This window comes from Tachyglossus aculeatus, chromosome 26 (assembly GCF_015852505.1).
Source record: "Tachyglossus aculeatus isolate mTacAcu1 chromosome 26, mTacAcu1.pri, whole genome shotgun sequence".
NCBI classification, from domain to species: domain Eukaryota; kingdom Metazoa; phylum Chordata; class Mammalia; order Monotremata; family Tachyglossidae; genus Tachyglossus; species Tachyglossus aculeatus.
Window position 1 is genome coordinate 8,221,235 of NC_052091.1, and position 16,047 is coordinate 8,237,281.

Here is a 16,047-nt window from a genome sequence, read left to right on the forward strand (position 1 = left end):
CACTGTACTAAGCACTCGAGAGAGTATAATGTAACAGACACATTCCCTGCCCATAAAGAGCTTACAGTCATTCATTCATTCATTTGATCATATTTATTGGCAAGTCACTTAACTTCTCTGGGCCTCAGTTACCTCATCTGTAAAATGGGGATTAAGACTGTGAGCCCCCCCGTGGGACAACCTGATCACCTTGTAACCTCTCCAGCGCTTGGAACGGTGCTTTGCAATAGTAAGCGCTTAATAAAGGCCATCATTATTATTATTACTGAGCACTCACTGTTTGCAGAGCACCGTATTAAGCACTTGGGAAAGGACAGTACAAAATCGGTCGATGCTGTTGAGCGCTTACTCTGTGCAGAACCCTGTTCGAAGATCCCAATCTGTAGCATTTATTGAATGCCTACCGAGGGCTAGGCACTGTACTAAGCCCTTGGGCGAGTACCGCAGTGGCCAAGACCCAATCCCCCTGCCTCCCGGGGAGGCAGGCAAAAATGATTGTCAGAGAGCCCTACCCTCAAAACTGGAGGCAGGAATCCCTGCCTGAGACCCCCAGCCCCTCACTCAGTCATATTCAGTGAGCACTTACTGTGTGCAGAGCACTGTACTAAGCGCTTAGGAGAGCCCAGGAGAATAATATAACGGACACATTCCCTGCCCACAACGAGCTTACAGTCTAGAGGGACCTGGGCTTCCAGAACCGCCAGCCTCAACCCACTCACTAATCAAGGTTGAGAGAGAAGGGCCCTGTCGAATGGCTGGACTTAAACGATGTTACGGCGCAAGAACCGGGATTTGGGAATGAGAGGGGAATGGAGCCTGCCTGAGGGCAGGGAGCTAGGAGGAAAGAAGATGGTATGAATTGGAGAGCTCTGGAAAAAAATGGGAAAGACGATGGCCTTCTGGCTACGTGATCGCAATGCTCTGGACACTTGAGGAAGGAAGACTGAAATCTGGAGTCCAGAGACTCACGTGAAAGAAGCACAAATCTTATAATCCACTTGCTCGAGATCGGCAGAGCAGGGTGGGACCCAGGTCCTTTCCGGGTTTGGAAATGCTTTCTGGGAGAGGATAGTAAGCGTTCAAAAAGTTGATTCTGTCTCTCTTTACCACTGACTGACCACGTGCAGTAAATGTTTTTACATTTTTGAGAGTCGCGTTGGGAGTATTTATGGCTCACGGTGACCGAGACCATGTCTTTGTAATTCATCACGCTGTCTAGGAAGAATGCTGCATTTTGCCCAAGGACTTAATACGGTGCTCTGAACAGCTAAGCGCTCAGGAAATACCACTGAGTAACCGAATGATTGATATTAGGCGCTCGATACTGTTGACTGACGGGCAGGTCACTCTTAATCGCAGAGTATCAGTGAAGGCAAAAATGAGACTGCAAGCTCCTGGAAGTCAGAGATCATGAGAGAGCACAATACCATAGAGTTGGTATTGTATTGATTGGTATTGTAGACTAAGCTCATTCTTTAGGCTGTAAGCTTGTAGGCAGGGAATATGTCTGTTATATGGTACTCACCCAAGCACTTAGTACAGTGCTTTGCACACAGTAAGCGCTCAATAAATATGATTGATTGTTTAGTAGACATGATCCACAGTAAGCGCTCGGTAAATATGATTGATGTTTAGTAAGCATGATCCCTGCCCTCGGGAGTTTACAATCCAGTGGGGTAGCATGCAATCTAATGGACTCTCCCGAGCACTTACTAATAATATTAATTGTGATATTTGTTAAGCACTTGCTTTATGGCACACACTGCGGTATACATAAGAAAATCAGGCGTGACACTGTTTCCACTCCACAAGGGTCCCCCAGTCTAAGTACAGGTATTCCAGCCCCATTTTACAGATGAGGAAACTGAGGCCCAGAGAAGGGAAGAATAATAATAATAATGGTATTTGTTAAGTGCTTACTATGTGCAAAGCACTGTTCTAAGCGCTGGGGAGACTACAAGGTGATCAGGTTGTCCCACAGGGGGCTCACAGTCAATCCCCATTTTACAGATGAGGGAACTGAGGCCCAGGGAAGTGACTCGCCCAGGGTCGCAGAGCAGGCATGTGGTGCGGCCCGGATTAGAACCCAGGTCCCGTGACTCCCTGCCCCAGCCTCTTTCCACCAGGCCACGCCACTTCCCTACGTGGTTCTGTGCTCTGCGCAGTGTAGGCGCCCAGACCACACTTGGGATCGATTGAGGAAACTTTTGGCAGCGTTGTGGCGGGGCCGTTGAGGGGAAATCTACCAGACTGATGGTATCCCTCTGGGTCACCAGCCGGAGGGGCACAGGGCCTAACGAAGACAGAGCTTCATGGCTGGTTGGGAAGTCGGGAAGACTTTAGGTCCTGCGGGAAGGAATGGATTCTAGCTCTATCCACTAGGCCATACTCCTTCTCCATGCTGTGTGGTGGGGATGATGATGATGGTTAAGCACTTACTATGTGCCAAGCACCATTCTAAGCGCTGGAGTAGATACAAGGTAATCAAGTTGTCCCACGTGGGGCTCGCGGCCTTAATCCTCATTTTACAGATGAGTAAATGGGGCACAGATAAATTAAGTGGCTTACCCAGGGTCACACAGCAGACAAGCGGTGGAGCCGAGATGCTATCCCAAGTCCTCTGATTCCCAAGCCCGTGCTCTCGCCACTGAGCCACGCTGCATCTCTAGGTGTTGTCTAGCCCAGCTGGTGGTGGTCAGGGAAGCCGTATCATAGGGGCTCCAGGCTGAGAATCAATAAATACGATTGAATGAATGAATGAATGAATCGCCCACTGTATTAGGAGCTGCAGAATAGCAAAGTGGTATATATATATATATATATATATATATATATATATATATATATATATATATATATACGTATGTACATATGTACATATGTACATATGTATATGTACAGATATATGTATATACCTGTATATATGTATATATGTTTGTACATATTTATTACTCTGTTTATTTTACTTGTACATATTTATTCTATTTATTTTATTCTGTTAATATGTTTTGTTTTGTTCTCTGTCTCCCCCTTCTAGACTGTGAGCCCACTGTTGGGTAGGGACCGTCTCTATACGTTGCCAAATTGTACTTCCCAAGCGCTTAGTACAGTGCTCTGCACACAGTAAGCGCTCAATAAATACGATTGAATGAATGAATGAATAAATACCACTGATTGACTGGAATATGGCAGTGCTAGTGGATCGAGCCTGGGCCTGGGGGGTCAGAAGGACCTGGGTCCTCCACTCAGCTCCGCCACTTGCCTGCTGTGTGACCTTGGATAAGCCACTTGGCTTCTCAGGGCCTCAGTTCCCTCATCATCATCATCATCATCAATCGTATTTATTGAGCGCTTACTATGTGCAGAGCACTGTACTAAGCGCTTGGGAACTACAAATTGGCAACATATAGAGACAGTCCCTACCCAACAGTGGGCTCACAGTCCAAAAGGGGGAGACAGAGAACAAAACCAAACATACTAACAAAATAAAATAAATAGAATAAATAGAATAGATATGTACAAATAAAATAAATAAATAAATAGAGTAAAAAAAAATAAATACAGTAAAAAAAATAAAAATCTCATCTGTAAATGGGGATTAAGACTGTGAGCCCCATATGGGACAGGGACGGTGTCCCACCTGATTAGCTTGTGTCCACCCTGGCGCCTAGTATAGTGCTTGACACATAGTAAACATTAAACAAATACCATCATTATCATCATTATTATTATAGGCAGGGCCACAGCGGGCAAAAGAGAAAAGGAGTGGGAAGAATCTCAAGAACTTGATATTTCCAGGGGGCGGTTTTTTGTTGGTTTTTTTGGGGTCCGTCCAAACTGTAAGCTCACTGTGGGCAGGGAACGTGTCTACCGGCTCTGTTATGTGGTCCTCTCCCAAGCGCTTAGTCCAGCTCTCTGCTCACAGTAAGCGCTCACTACATGTGATCGATTGATTGACAGAAGTGAGTCTCTTTCAGGCAGAGATGCCCCGTAGCAAGGTTGACGCCGGGGCAGGTGATGTGGCGGCCGGCTCTCTACAAACAGAAGCAAAATCCCCCAAATGTTCTCCTCTCTGCTCTGGGAATATCCAACACAGGATTATCTGGGCAGTTTCTGGCCTGACCTAAAGGCCGCCCACGAGCTCTGCGATTCCATACTTCAGTCTCGGCACGAGAGGGAGAGCGAAAGTCTGGAGAACCATGGGAAGGAGTATCCGGAACACCTGCCTCTGGAAGTATTGGAGGCCGGGATCAAATCCGGGAGATACGTACAGGTAAGGGGGAAAAAGAAATCGGAGAAATGTTGAGTTCGTTAAAGTATTTACAGAGCCCTTCCTGCGTGTGGAAGCGCTGGGATATATAGAAAATGAACCGATCACGACCCAATCTCACTCCCTCACAGGGCTGGAAAATAGGTATTTTATCCCCATTTTACAGATGAGGAAACAAGAGGCAGAGAAAGGTTATACGCAGTGCCCAAAATCCCAAAGGAGGCAAGCAATGGGAGCAGGACTAAAACCCAGAGCTCCTGAGTCCTTTTTCTGCTCTCTTTCTACTAGGCCATGCTGCCTCCGACCCTGTCATTTCTTAATAGTGACCTCCCGTCACAGAAAACCCCGGTTTCTCTATAAAGTTTCAAAGGGCTGCTAGACCCGCTCAAATCTTCAGAATTGCTGGGACAAATTTACAAAGCACTGTGCTCTTTTCCCCGAGGCAATCCATCAACCCAGATTTCTCAGAAAAATAACAGTAACAAACGTTGTGACATTTATTAAAGTGCTTACTAGGGGAGAAGTCCCGTGCTAAGTGCTGGGGGAAATACAAGATAATCAGGTTGGACATGGTCCCTGGTCCTCGTGGGGCTCAGAGAGAGAGAGAGAGAGAGAGAGCAGACACCCATTTTACAGATGAGGAGACTGAGGCACAAAGGGTGAAGTGATTTGCCCTTGGTCACACAACAGGCAAGTGGTGGAGGCGGGCTCAGACTTCCAAGATCAGACTAGGCCACACATCCCCTCAGAGAAGCAGCGTGGCTCAGCGGAAAGGGCACGGGCTTTGAAGTCAGAGGTCATGGGTTCAAATCCCGGCTCTGCCAGTTGTCAGCTGTGTGACTTTGGGCAAGTCACTTCACTTCTCTGGGCCTCAGTTACCTCATCTGTAAAATGGGGATGAAGACTGTGAGCCCCCCGTGGGACAACCCGATCACCTTGTAATCTCCCCAGTGCTTAGAACAGTGCTTTGCACATAGTAAGCGCTTAGTAAATGCTATCAATAAAAAAAAACCCACCACTTAGAACAGTGCTCAGCACATAATAAGCACTTAACAAATACCACAGTTATTATTATTAGGGGGGCTTTGTTTCCGCGCCTTGGCGGCACGTGGATACATCAGATACATCTTTTAGACTGTGAGCCCACTGTTGGGTAGGGACTGTCTCTATGTGTTGCCGGTTTGTACTTCCCAAGCGCTTAGTACAGTGCTCTGCACATAGTAAGCGCTCAATAAATACGATTGATTGATTGATTGATCAGAGTAGAGCCAAACAAGTCGGTTGTTTTGTTCCCACTGATAGCGTCATATCGCTTATTGTTTTAGGGCGTCCTCAACGTCAACAAACACCGAGCACAAATCGAAGCTTTCGTTCGACTCCAAGGAGCCAGCGGCAAAGAATCAGGTTTGGCATCCACCTTTCCGGGGACGCCCGCCACGCTCTCCCACCTGTTTGGACCGGGATGAAGGGCTGGAGACGTTGCGGGAGGGGGTTTCATATCACAGTCCCGTAGTCCGTTCACCCATTTGATATTGATGGCGCCTGGCTGAAATGAGAGCACGTCCAATTTCTCAAGGCAGAGACTGAGCGCCTACTGGAAAGAGCCCAGGCCTGGAAGCCGGAGGACTTGGGTTCTAATCCCGGCTCCTCCGCTGACCTGCTGTGCGGCCTAGGGCAAGTGACTTCACTGGTCTGTGCCTCACTTCCCTCATCTGCAAAATGGGGATTCAGCACCTGTTCTCCCTCCTTCTTAGACTGAGAGCCCCATGTGGGACCTGGTGATATCGGATCTACCGCAGTGCTTAGTAGAAACCCTCCCGGCTCTGCCACATGTCTGCTCTGGGACCTTGGGCAAGTCACTTCGCTTCTTTGGGCCTCAGTTATCTCATTCGTAAAATGGGGATAAAAGCGTGAGCCCCATGTGGGACAGGGAGGGTGTCTGACCTGATTAACTTGTAGCAACCCCAACACTTGGGACAAAGTAGTGCTTAAGAAGTACCATAATTATTTTATTAGTATTATAGAGTAAAGACAGAAGCAGCGTGGCTCAGTGGAAAGAGCCCGGGCTTTGGAGTCAGAGGTCATGGGTTCAAATCCCAGCTCCGCCGCTTGTCAGCTGTGTGACTTTGGGCGAGTCACTTGACTTCTCTGGGCCTCAGTTCCCTCATCTGGAAAGTGGGGATGAAGACTGTGAGCCCCATGTGGGACAACCTGATCACCTTGTATCTACCCCAACGCTTAGAACAGTGCTTGGCACATAGTAAGCGCTTAACAAATACCAACATTATTATTATTATTATTAAAGGAGAATTGCCTTCTGTGGTCTATAATGGAGATGCGAAAGAGTTTCTTCCTTCCCTTAATTTGGGTGTTTAATAAAGCGGCATGGCCTAGTGGAAAGATAATAATAATAATAATAATGATGGCATTTATTAAGCGCTTACTATCATCATCAATCATATTTATTGAGCGCTTACTATGTGCAGAGCACTGTACTAAGCGCTTGGGAAGTACAAATTGGCAACATATAGAGACAGTCCTTACCCAACAGTGGGCTCACAGTCTAAAAGGGGGAGACAGAGAACAAAACCATACATACTAACAAAATAAAATAAATACTTCCTATGTGCAAAGCACTGTTCTAAGCGCTGGGGTAGATACAAGGTGATCAGGTTGTCCCACGGGGGGCTCACCGTCTTCATCCCCATTTTACAGATGAGGTCACTGAGGCCCAGAGAAGTGAAGTGACTTGCCCAAAGTCACACAGCTGCCAACTGGCGGAGCCGGGATTTGAACCCGTGACCCCTGACTCCAAAGCCCCTGCTCTTACCACTGAGCCACGCTGCTTCTCCAGGAAGCCAGAGGTCCTGGGTTCTGATCCTGGCTCCCCGCTTTACCTGCTGCGTGACCTTGGGCAAGTCGCCTCACTTCTCTGGCGCATATTAAGCGCTTACCAAATAGCCTAATCATCAGTCACCCCGGCATCCGGGAGGCTTGGACCGGGTTTCTCACCCCTGCCTTCCTCCCGGCCCCGCCGGAGTGAGGCAGCTCTGACCGGGACCCCCTTCCCCGCTGTGCCCACCCCCAGACCTGCTCAGCGACATCCTGGTTCACGGGACGAAGGCGCGGAACCGCTCGCTCCACGGCGACGTGGTGGTGGTGGAGCTGCTGCCCAGGCGGGAGTGGAGGGGCCGCACGGCTGCCCTGGGAGAGAGCGAAAGTGACGAGAAGACGGGTGGAGAGGGGCCCGCCGAGCCCATGCCCACAGGTAACACGCCCGGAGGCCGGGGGAGCCAGGCCGCCCCTTCCACCCGCTCGCTGGCGCCGGATTCGGTCAGTCGAACAACCAGTCCGTCGGGCAATCGTATTCATCGAGTGCTTACCGGGTGCAGAGTACTGTACTAAGCGCTTGGGAGAGTACAGTGTGAGAAGCAGCGTGGCTCAGGGGAAGGCGCACGGGCTGTGCAGTCAGAGGTCATGGGTTCTAATCCCGGCTGTGTGACTTCGGGCAAGTCATTTCACTTCTCTGCGCCTCAGTGACCTCATCTGTAAAATGAGGGTTAAGACTCTGAGCCCCGCATGAGACAACCTGATGACCTTGTATCTACCCCAGCGCTTAGAATAGTGCTTGACACATAGTAAGTGCTAAACAGATACCATCATCATCAATTACCTGTCCCCTCCTACTTCACTTCACTACCCTCCTATTACATCCCAGCCCACACACTCTACTCTTCTAATGCCAACCTACTCACTGCATCTCGATCTCGTCTAGCTCGCCGGAGACCTCTCACCCACATCCTTCCTCAGTCCTCTTCAAATCTGACAGATAACGACTCTCCCCACCCTCAAAGCTTTATCGAAGGCCCATCTCCTCCAAGAGGCCTTCCCTAAAACCCCCCTTTCCCCTTCTCCCACTCTCTTCCGCATCGCCCTGACTCGCTCCCTTTATCCATCCTCCCTCCCAGCCCCACAGCGCTTAGGTCCACATGTGCATTCCCCTCCCTTTGTCTACCGAATCCCCTTTTTCCTTCCAAGGGCGAGTGGTGGGGATCCTTCAGAAGAATTGGCGGGATTACGTAGTGACGTTTCCATCCAAGGAAGAGCTCCAGTCTCAGGGCAAAAACAGCCAGAAGATCCTGGTCACCCCGTGGGATTACCGGATTCCCAAAATCCGCATCAGCACCCAGCAGGCCGAAGCGCTTCAGGTACCCGAGTCCCATTGGCCTCCTCGGGTCATTGCCCACATCTGGTTTTTTTTAAGGTATTTGTTAAGCACTTACTAGATACCAGGCACTCCAGTGCTTAGAACAGTGCTTGGCACATAGTAAGCGCTTAACAAATACCATCATTATCATTATTATTATTACTAAGTGCTGGGGCAGATACAATATCATCAAGTTGGACACAGCCCTTGTCCCACATGGGGTTCACAGTCTTAACCTCCATTTTACAGGTGAGGCCGCTGAGGCCCAGAGAAGGGAAGTGACTTACCCAAGGTCACACAGCCAACAAAGTGGTGGAGCTGGGAGTTCCCGTGATTTACTGCACCCGGGGTTGCTTCTCGTTGGCGTAGGGTCGGATACCCGGGCCAGTGACCCAAGCCAAATCACAGGGCTCTCCGGGATTTCGTGTAGTTTAGAGAAGCAGTGTGGCCTAGTGGATAGGGCCTGGGAGCCAGAAGGACCTGGGTTCTAATCCCAGTTCTGCCACCTGTCTGCTGTGTGACCTTGGGCAAGTGACTTCGCTTCTCTGGGCCTGTTACCTAATCTGTAAAATGGGGATTAAGAGTGTGAGCCCTCTGTGGGGCAGGGACTGTGTCCAACCTGATTAACTTGTATCTACCCCAGTACTTAGAACAGCGGTTGGCACATAGTAAGCGCTCAACAAGTGCCATTATTATTTTTTATTATTATTACGACTGTTACCAGTGCCTTTTGTGCCTGTTTTGAACTTTCCAAACCACTGAGCGATAAATAGGAAACAAAAGCCGGCGAGACTCAGTTCCCGAATGAGTGGTTTGGGGAAACGCAAGACAGAAACAGAAATTATCCCACTGGCCAGTACAGAAACCCTCAATAGGTAAAATTGGGAAACCCTAACAAGCTTTCTTTCAGCGAGAGGTAGAGAAATACAATCAGAGGGACCTGCGGAGATGAGGTAATGATTCTCCCCGGAATCAGTCGCCCAGGGAAGAGGGTAGTATATACGATGGCATTTATACACCACCTGCATATATGTATATATGTTTGTACATATTTATTACTCTATATATTTATTTATTTTACTTGTACATATCTATTCTATTTATTTTATTTTGTTAGTATGTTTGGTTTTGTTCTCTGTCTCCCGCTTTTAGACTGTGAGCCCACTGTTGGGTAGGGACTGTCTCTATATGTTGCCAGCTTGTACTTGCCAAGTGCTTAGTACAGTGCTCTGCACACAATAAGCGCTCAATAAATACGATTGATTGATTGATTGATTGATTGATTAAGGGACCTGCAGAGATGAGGTAATGATTCTCCCCGGAATCAGTCGCCCAGGGAAGAGGGTAGTATATACGATGGCATTTATTAAGCGCTTACTATGTGCAAAGCACTGTACTAAGCACTGGAAGAATTAGGGGAGGGGAAATACAATCCAAAACACTTCAAGAAGAGTCCATAGTGAGTGGCCTTGGTTTCAAGAAGGCCACCTATGGATTCCCAGTCAGGCAGTCGTATTTATTGAGCACTTACTGTCTTCAAAGCACTGTACTGAGCACTTGGGAGAGGACAACACACAGCACAACAAACACATTCCTTACCCACAACGAGCTTACACAGTCTAGAGGGTCATGCAGCTGCCCAGTGCCGGAGTCGGCCTGTGCAGCACAAACCAGCGGGGCCTAGTCTGTCCGTCAGTTGTATTTATTGAGCGCTTACCGCGGGCAGAGCACTGTACTGAGCACTTGGGAGAGGACAATACACAGCACAACAAACACATTCCCTACCCACAATGAGCTTACACAGTCTAGAGGTCATGCAGCTCCCCAGCGCCAGAGTCGGCCTGTGCAGCACAAACCAGCGGGGCCTAGTCAGTCCATCAGTTGTATTTATTGAGCGCTTACCGCAGGCAGAGCACTGTACTGAGCGCTTGGGAGAGTGCAATATGACAATGTAACAGACACAGTCGCTGCCCACAATGAGCTTACTGTCTAGAGGGGGAGATAGACATTAATAGAAATAAATACATGACAGATATGGACGTAAGTGCTGGGAGGGAAGAGGAATAAAGGGAGCAAGTCAGGGTGATGCCGAAGGGAGTGGGAGAGGAGGAAAGGAGGGACTAGAGCACAGGGAGTCAAGAGGCCTGGGGCCCAAGTCCTGTTCCACTGCCGGCCGGCTGGGTTGGACCTTTGGCAAGTCACTTACCACCTCTGGGCCTCGGTTCCCTCATCTGTAAAAATGGGGATCGTCAATACCTGGTCTCCCTCCTTCTTCGTCCGTGAGCCCCATGTGGGGAACAGAGAAGCGGCGTGGCCTAGTGAAAAGACAACGGCCCGAGAGTCAGAGGACCTGGATTCTAATCCCGGCTCTGCTATGTGACCTTTGGCAAGTCACTTCACTTCTCTGAGCCTCAGTTCCCTTATCTGTAAAATGGGGATTACCCTGGCAAGATTTGAACTGTGTCCAACTAGATTATCTTGTATCTACCCCCGCTTTTAGTACAGTGCCTCGAGTATAGTAAGTGCCTATCCAATCCCATTTTTTTAAAAAAACAGGGATTGGGTCTGATCTGACTGCATTTTACCACCCAGCACTTAGTATAGTGCTTGGCATATAGTAAGTGCTTACCTTTTAGACTGTGAGCCCACTGTCGGGTAGGGACCGTCTCTATATGTTGCCACCTTGTAATTCCCAAGTGCTTAGTACAGTGCTCTGCACACAGTAAGCGCTCAATAAATATGATTGATGATGATGAAGATTGTTATTATTTATCATCACCATTATCATTGTTGTTGTGTTGTTACTGTTATTATCATTAAACCAGGCGGTGTTGATTTGGCTCTCTCCTCTCCTTGCAGGACTTCAGGGTGGTGGTGCGTGTTGACTCCTGGGAGTCAACGTCCGTGTATCCAAATGGACACTTCGTTCGCGTTTTAGGAAGAATCGGAGACCTCGAAGGGGAAATTGCAACAATCCTGGTGGAGAACAGTATCTCGGTGTCACCCTTCCCGGAAGCCCAGGTTTGAGCCTTGAAAATCACACCCCCTTTCTCGGGTTTCTCTCTGCTTTACGGTCTTTAGACCGTGGGCTCCTTGTGGGGCAGGGAATGTGTCCGCTGTACTGTGCTCTCCCGAGTGCTTACGACAGTGCTCTGCACATAGTAAGCACTCAGTAAACACCACTGATTTATTGATTGTCCCGTTACCCGGGTCTTGTGGCGGTAACAGCATTTCCGAGCCTTGAAATATTGTACCAAACCCTGGTGTTCAGGTGAACGCTCGTCCCACAGATGGACTATTTTGGACTCCAGACTCCCTCCCCGGGCGGCAGGCGGGGGTCCGGGGAGGAGTGAGAGCAGGGAGCAGTGGCCGTCAGGGCAGCCCGGGGGAAACGGAGGGCCTCTGCCACGCGCCATGAATGGCTCACTGCCTGGCCGGTGTCCTTGGGCAGCTGAGCGAGATGCCGGTCGACACCCCGGAAAAGCCGTGGAGGGTGAGCCCCGAGGAGGAGCAGGTGCGCGCTGACTTGAGGAAAACCCACCTCGTGTTCAGCATCGACCCCAAGGACTGTGAAGACGTGGATGACGCCCTGTCCGTGAGGACCCTGGAAAACGGCAACCTGGAGCTTGGGGTTCATATTGCGGACGTGTCTCATTTCGTGACCCCGAACTCCTACACCGACCTGGAAGCTAAAACGAGGTAATGGGCTTAGTTAGGGTTTCTTCACGCTGGCCGAGATGACGATATTTATTTATTTTACTTGTACATATCTATTTTATTTCGTTAGTATGTTTGGTTTTGTTCTCCGTCTCCCCCTTTTAGACTGTGAGCCCACTGTTGGGTAGGGACTGGCTCTATATGTTGCCAACTTGGACTTCCCAAGCGCTTAGTACAGTGCTCTGCACACAGTAAGCGCTCAATAAATACGATTGATGATGATGATGACGAGGTCACTTTCGTTAATTCATTCAATCGTATTTATTGAGCGCTTACTGTGTGCAGAGCCCTGTAGTGAGTGCTTGGGAGAGGACAGTAGAACAATAAGTAGACACATTCCCTGTCCATAATGAGCTTACAGTCTAGAAGGGGAAGACGGACATGACTATAAATGACAGATCTGGACATAAATGCTGTGGGGCTGGGACGGGGGGATGAATAAAGGTAGCAGGTCAGGGTGACGCAGGAGGGAGGGGGAGAAGAAGAAAGCTAGGTGAGGGGGCCTTTTGAATGGAGCGGAGAGGCCGCGATGTTCCCGGATGGAAACATCCCCAGATTTGTCCATGACGGTGGGCAGCAAAGCCCACGTGATTCTGAGGGACGCTCAGCAGTGTCTGCTCCACCGTCCTGTCCTGGAAAACCAGGCCCTCCTCTCCTCTTACTCGGAAGGGACTCTGTCCTGAGAACCTCGAATTGGAAGCGAGCGTTTCACTTTGTGCTTCCCCGATGTGGTTGTGAAGCGCCTCCTTGGTGCTGTCCGACTTTCCCCATTCAGAATTTCTGGAAAGCTTAGAACCAAGGACGCTGAAATCGTTCGAGGGAGCAGGGAACGGACTTTATTTTTCAAAAGCGCAAGGAAAATTGAGGCAAATGTGGGCAGGTTTGAAGAGGTGCCTTGAGCACTGTCCCGGGTTTTACTCACAAGAATAACGATAGTAGGGATGGCTTTTTTTATGTATTTCTCTACTTCGTGCCGAAGCGCTGGGGTAGATGCAAGATAATCAGATGGGATTCAGTCTCTGAGCCACCCGTGGATCGCAGAGGGAGGGAGGACTGGTATCCCATCTCCATTTTCTGGATGAGGAAACCGAGGCCCAGAAAAGTTTACTGACTGACGCGGTAGGCCAACGGCAGAGGCAGGATTAGAACCCGGGTCTCCTGGGTTCTAATAGTCTACAGCACCGCCACCGTGCAACATGTGTTCCCAGGTTCTCTGCCTCCTAACCAACGCTCAGATGGTGCCTTCTCTCCCCCAGGGCCACCACCTATTATTTAGCCGATCGGCGCTACGACATGTTGCCCTCTATCCTGAGCGCCAATCTGTGCTCGCTCCTCGGCGGAGTCGACCGGTGAGATTCTTTGGCTTTCTCATGACTTCTCTCTCTCTTATTGACTCGAAGGGTTTTTTTGTTGAACGCTTCCTCTGTGCCCTCCTGAAAAAGTTGTCCAAGTGGCCCTCAGCCGGGTTGGGTTGCTTCGCTGTAATCGGAAAGCCAGAGGATCAAGGAACTGGACTTGAATTTTCCAAAGAGCCACCTTATTTGATCTGACTCCCTCATGGGATTGTACTGCTGCTACTACTAATTGCATATACTATAACGTATAATACTTGTATAATAATAACATTCTACTATTGTTATTAATATTACGATCCCATGAGGGAGACAGACCAAATAAGGTGACTCTTTGGAACATTCTTATTATTACTCCTCTAATTCCTATTATTATTGTGGTATTTGCCAAGTGCTTACTAAGTGCCAAGCACTGTATGAAGCACTGGGAGGGATGCAAGATCTTTGGAACATTCTTATTATTACTCCTCTAATTCCTATTATTATTGTGGTATTTGCCAAGTGCTTACTAAGTGCCAAGCACCGTATGAAGCACTGGGAGGGATGCAAGATCATCAGGACCCACGTGGAACTCACGGTCAAAGTAAGAGGGAGTACAGGTATTGAATCCCCATTGAACAGATGAGGCCCAGAGAGGCGAAGCGACCCTTCGAAGGTCACCCAGCAGGTCCGTGGCGGAGCCGGGATTAGAACCCAGGTCCTCTGGCTCTTTCCATTCAGCCGGGTCGCTTCCCAAAGCTTCGGGAGGGAGGGCAGGTGGGGGGAGCGCTTCAGAACGGTGACGGCCTCGTTTGGAGCTTCCCGTTGCCCCGAGCGCTGGAAACGAGGGGAGCCCCATCCCGGTCCCGACAGGTACGCCGTCAGCGTCACGTGGGAACTGGACCGCACCTCGTACGAGATCCAGAAGGTCCGGTTCGGGCGGAGCATCATCCGCTCGGCCTACAAGCTGTCGTACGAGACGGCCCAGACCCTCCTGGACGGGGACCCGGCGGCGGCAGACGCCATCCCCGAGCTGAGGGGCCTGGACGGGGAGACGCGGCGGCGCCGGCTGGAGGAGCTGGGCCGGGCGGTGCGGACGCTGACGGCGGCGGCCCGCCGGGCCCGCGCTCGGAGGGCCGGGCGCGGGGCGCTGGAGCTGGAGGGCGTGGAGGTGCGCGTCCAGCTGGACCGGGACAACAACATCCACGACCTGATCCCCAAGCAGCCCCTGGAGGTCCACGAGACCGTGGCCGAGTGCATGATCCTGGCCAATCACTGCGTGGCCACCAAGATCTGGAAGACCTTCCCGCACCGGGCCCTGTTGCGCCGACACCCGGCCCCGCACCAGGAATTCTTCGCCCAGCTGAGGACCTGTGCCGGGGCCAAGGGCTTCGCCATCGACACGCGGTATTATAAGAATAATAATAATAATGACGGCATTTGTTAAGCGCTTACTATGTGCAAAGCACCGTTCTAAGCGCCGGGGTAGATACAAGGTCATCAGGTTGTCCCACGTGGGGCTCGATGGTATTATAATAATAATAATGGCATTTGTTAAGCACTTACTATGTGCAAAGCACCGTTCTAAGCGCTGGGGTAGATACAAGGTCATCAGGTTGTCCCACGTGGGGCTCGATGGTATTATAATAATAATAATGGCATTTGTTAAGCGCTTACTATGTGCAAAGCACCGTTCTAAGCACCGGGGTAGATACAAGGTCATCAGGTTGTCCCACGTGGGGCTCGATGGTATTATAATAATAATAATGGCACTTGTTAAGCGCTTACTATGTGCAAAGCACCGTTCTAAGCGCCGGGGTAGATACAAGGTCATCAGGTTGTCCCACGTGGGGCTCGATGGCATTATAATAATAATAATGGCATTTGTTAAGCGCTTACTATGTGCAAAGCACCGTTCTAAGCACCGGGGTAGATACAAGGTCATCAGGTTGTCCCACGTGGGGCTCGATGGTATTATAATAATAATAATGGCACTTGTTAAGCGCTTACTATGTGCAAAGCACCGTTCTAAGCGCCGGGGTAGATACAAGGTCATCAGGTTGTCCCACGTGGGGCTCGATGGCATTATAATAATAATAATGGCATTTGTTAAGCGCTTACTATGTGCAAAGCACCGTTCTAAGCGCCGGGGTAGATACAGGGTCATCAGGTTGTCCCACGTGGGGCTCGATGGTATTATAATAATAATAATGGCATTTGTTAAGCGCTTACTATGTGCAAAGCACCGTTCTAAGCGCCGGGGTAGATACAGGGTCATCAGGTTGTCCCACGTGGGGCTCGATGGTATTATAATAATAATAATGGCATTTGTTAAGCGCTTACTATGTGCAAAGCAGTGTTCTAAGCGCTGGGGTAGATACAAGGTCATCAGGTTGTCCCACGTGGGGCTCGATGGCATTATAATAATAATAATGATGGCATTTGTTAAGCGCTTACTATGTGCAAAGCACCGTTCTAAGCACCGGGGTAGATACAGGGTCATCAGGTTGTCCCACGTGGGG

The 16,047-nt window shown here is 49.7% G+C and overlaps 1 protein-coding gene across 1 annotated transcript in view; it reads left to right on the forward strand.

The window, feature by feature from the left end:
* The window catches only part of DIS3L (DIS3 like exosome 3'-5' exoribonuclease), a 39,624-nt gene that overhangs the window by 14,962 nt on the left and 8,615 nt on the right, over positions 1–16,047 (forward strand). The window contains exons 5-12 of the mRNA XM_038767448.1: positions 4,097–4,273; positions 5,596–5,674; positions 7,359–7,538; positions 8,309–8,478; positions 11,337–11,498; positions 11,929–12,176; positions 13,451–13,543; positions 14,399–14,932. Of these exons, the coding sequence (XP_038623376.1) occupies positions 4,097–4,273; positions 5,596–5,674; positions 7,359–7,538; positions 8,309–8,478; positions 11,337–11,498; positions 11,929–12,176; positions 13,451–13,543; positions 14,399–14,932 (1,643 nt within the window). The remainder of the gene's footprint in view (positions 1–4,096; positions 4,274–5,595; positions 5,675–7,358; positions 7,539–8,308; positions 8,479–11,336; positions 11,499–11,928; positions 12,177–13,450; positions 13,544–14,398; positions 14,933–16,047) is intronic.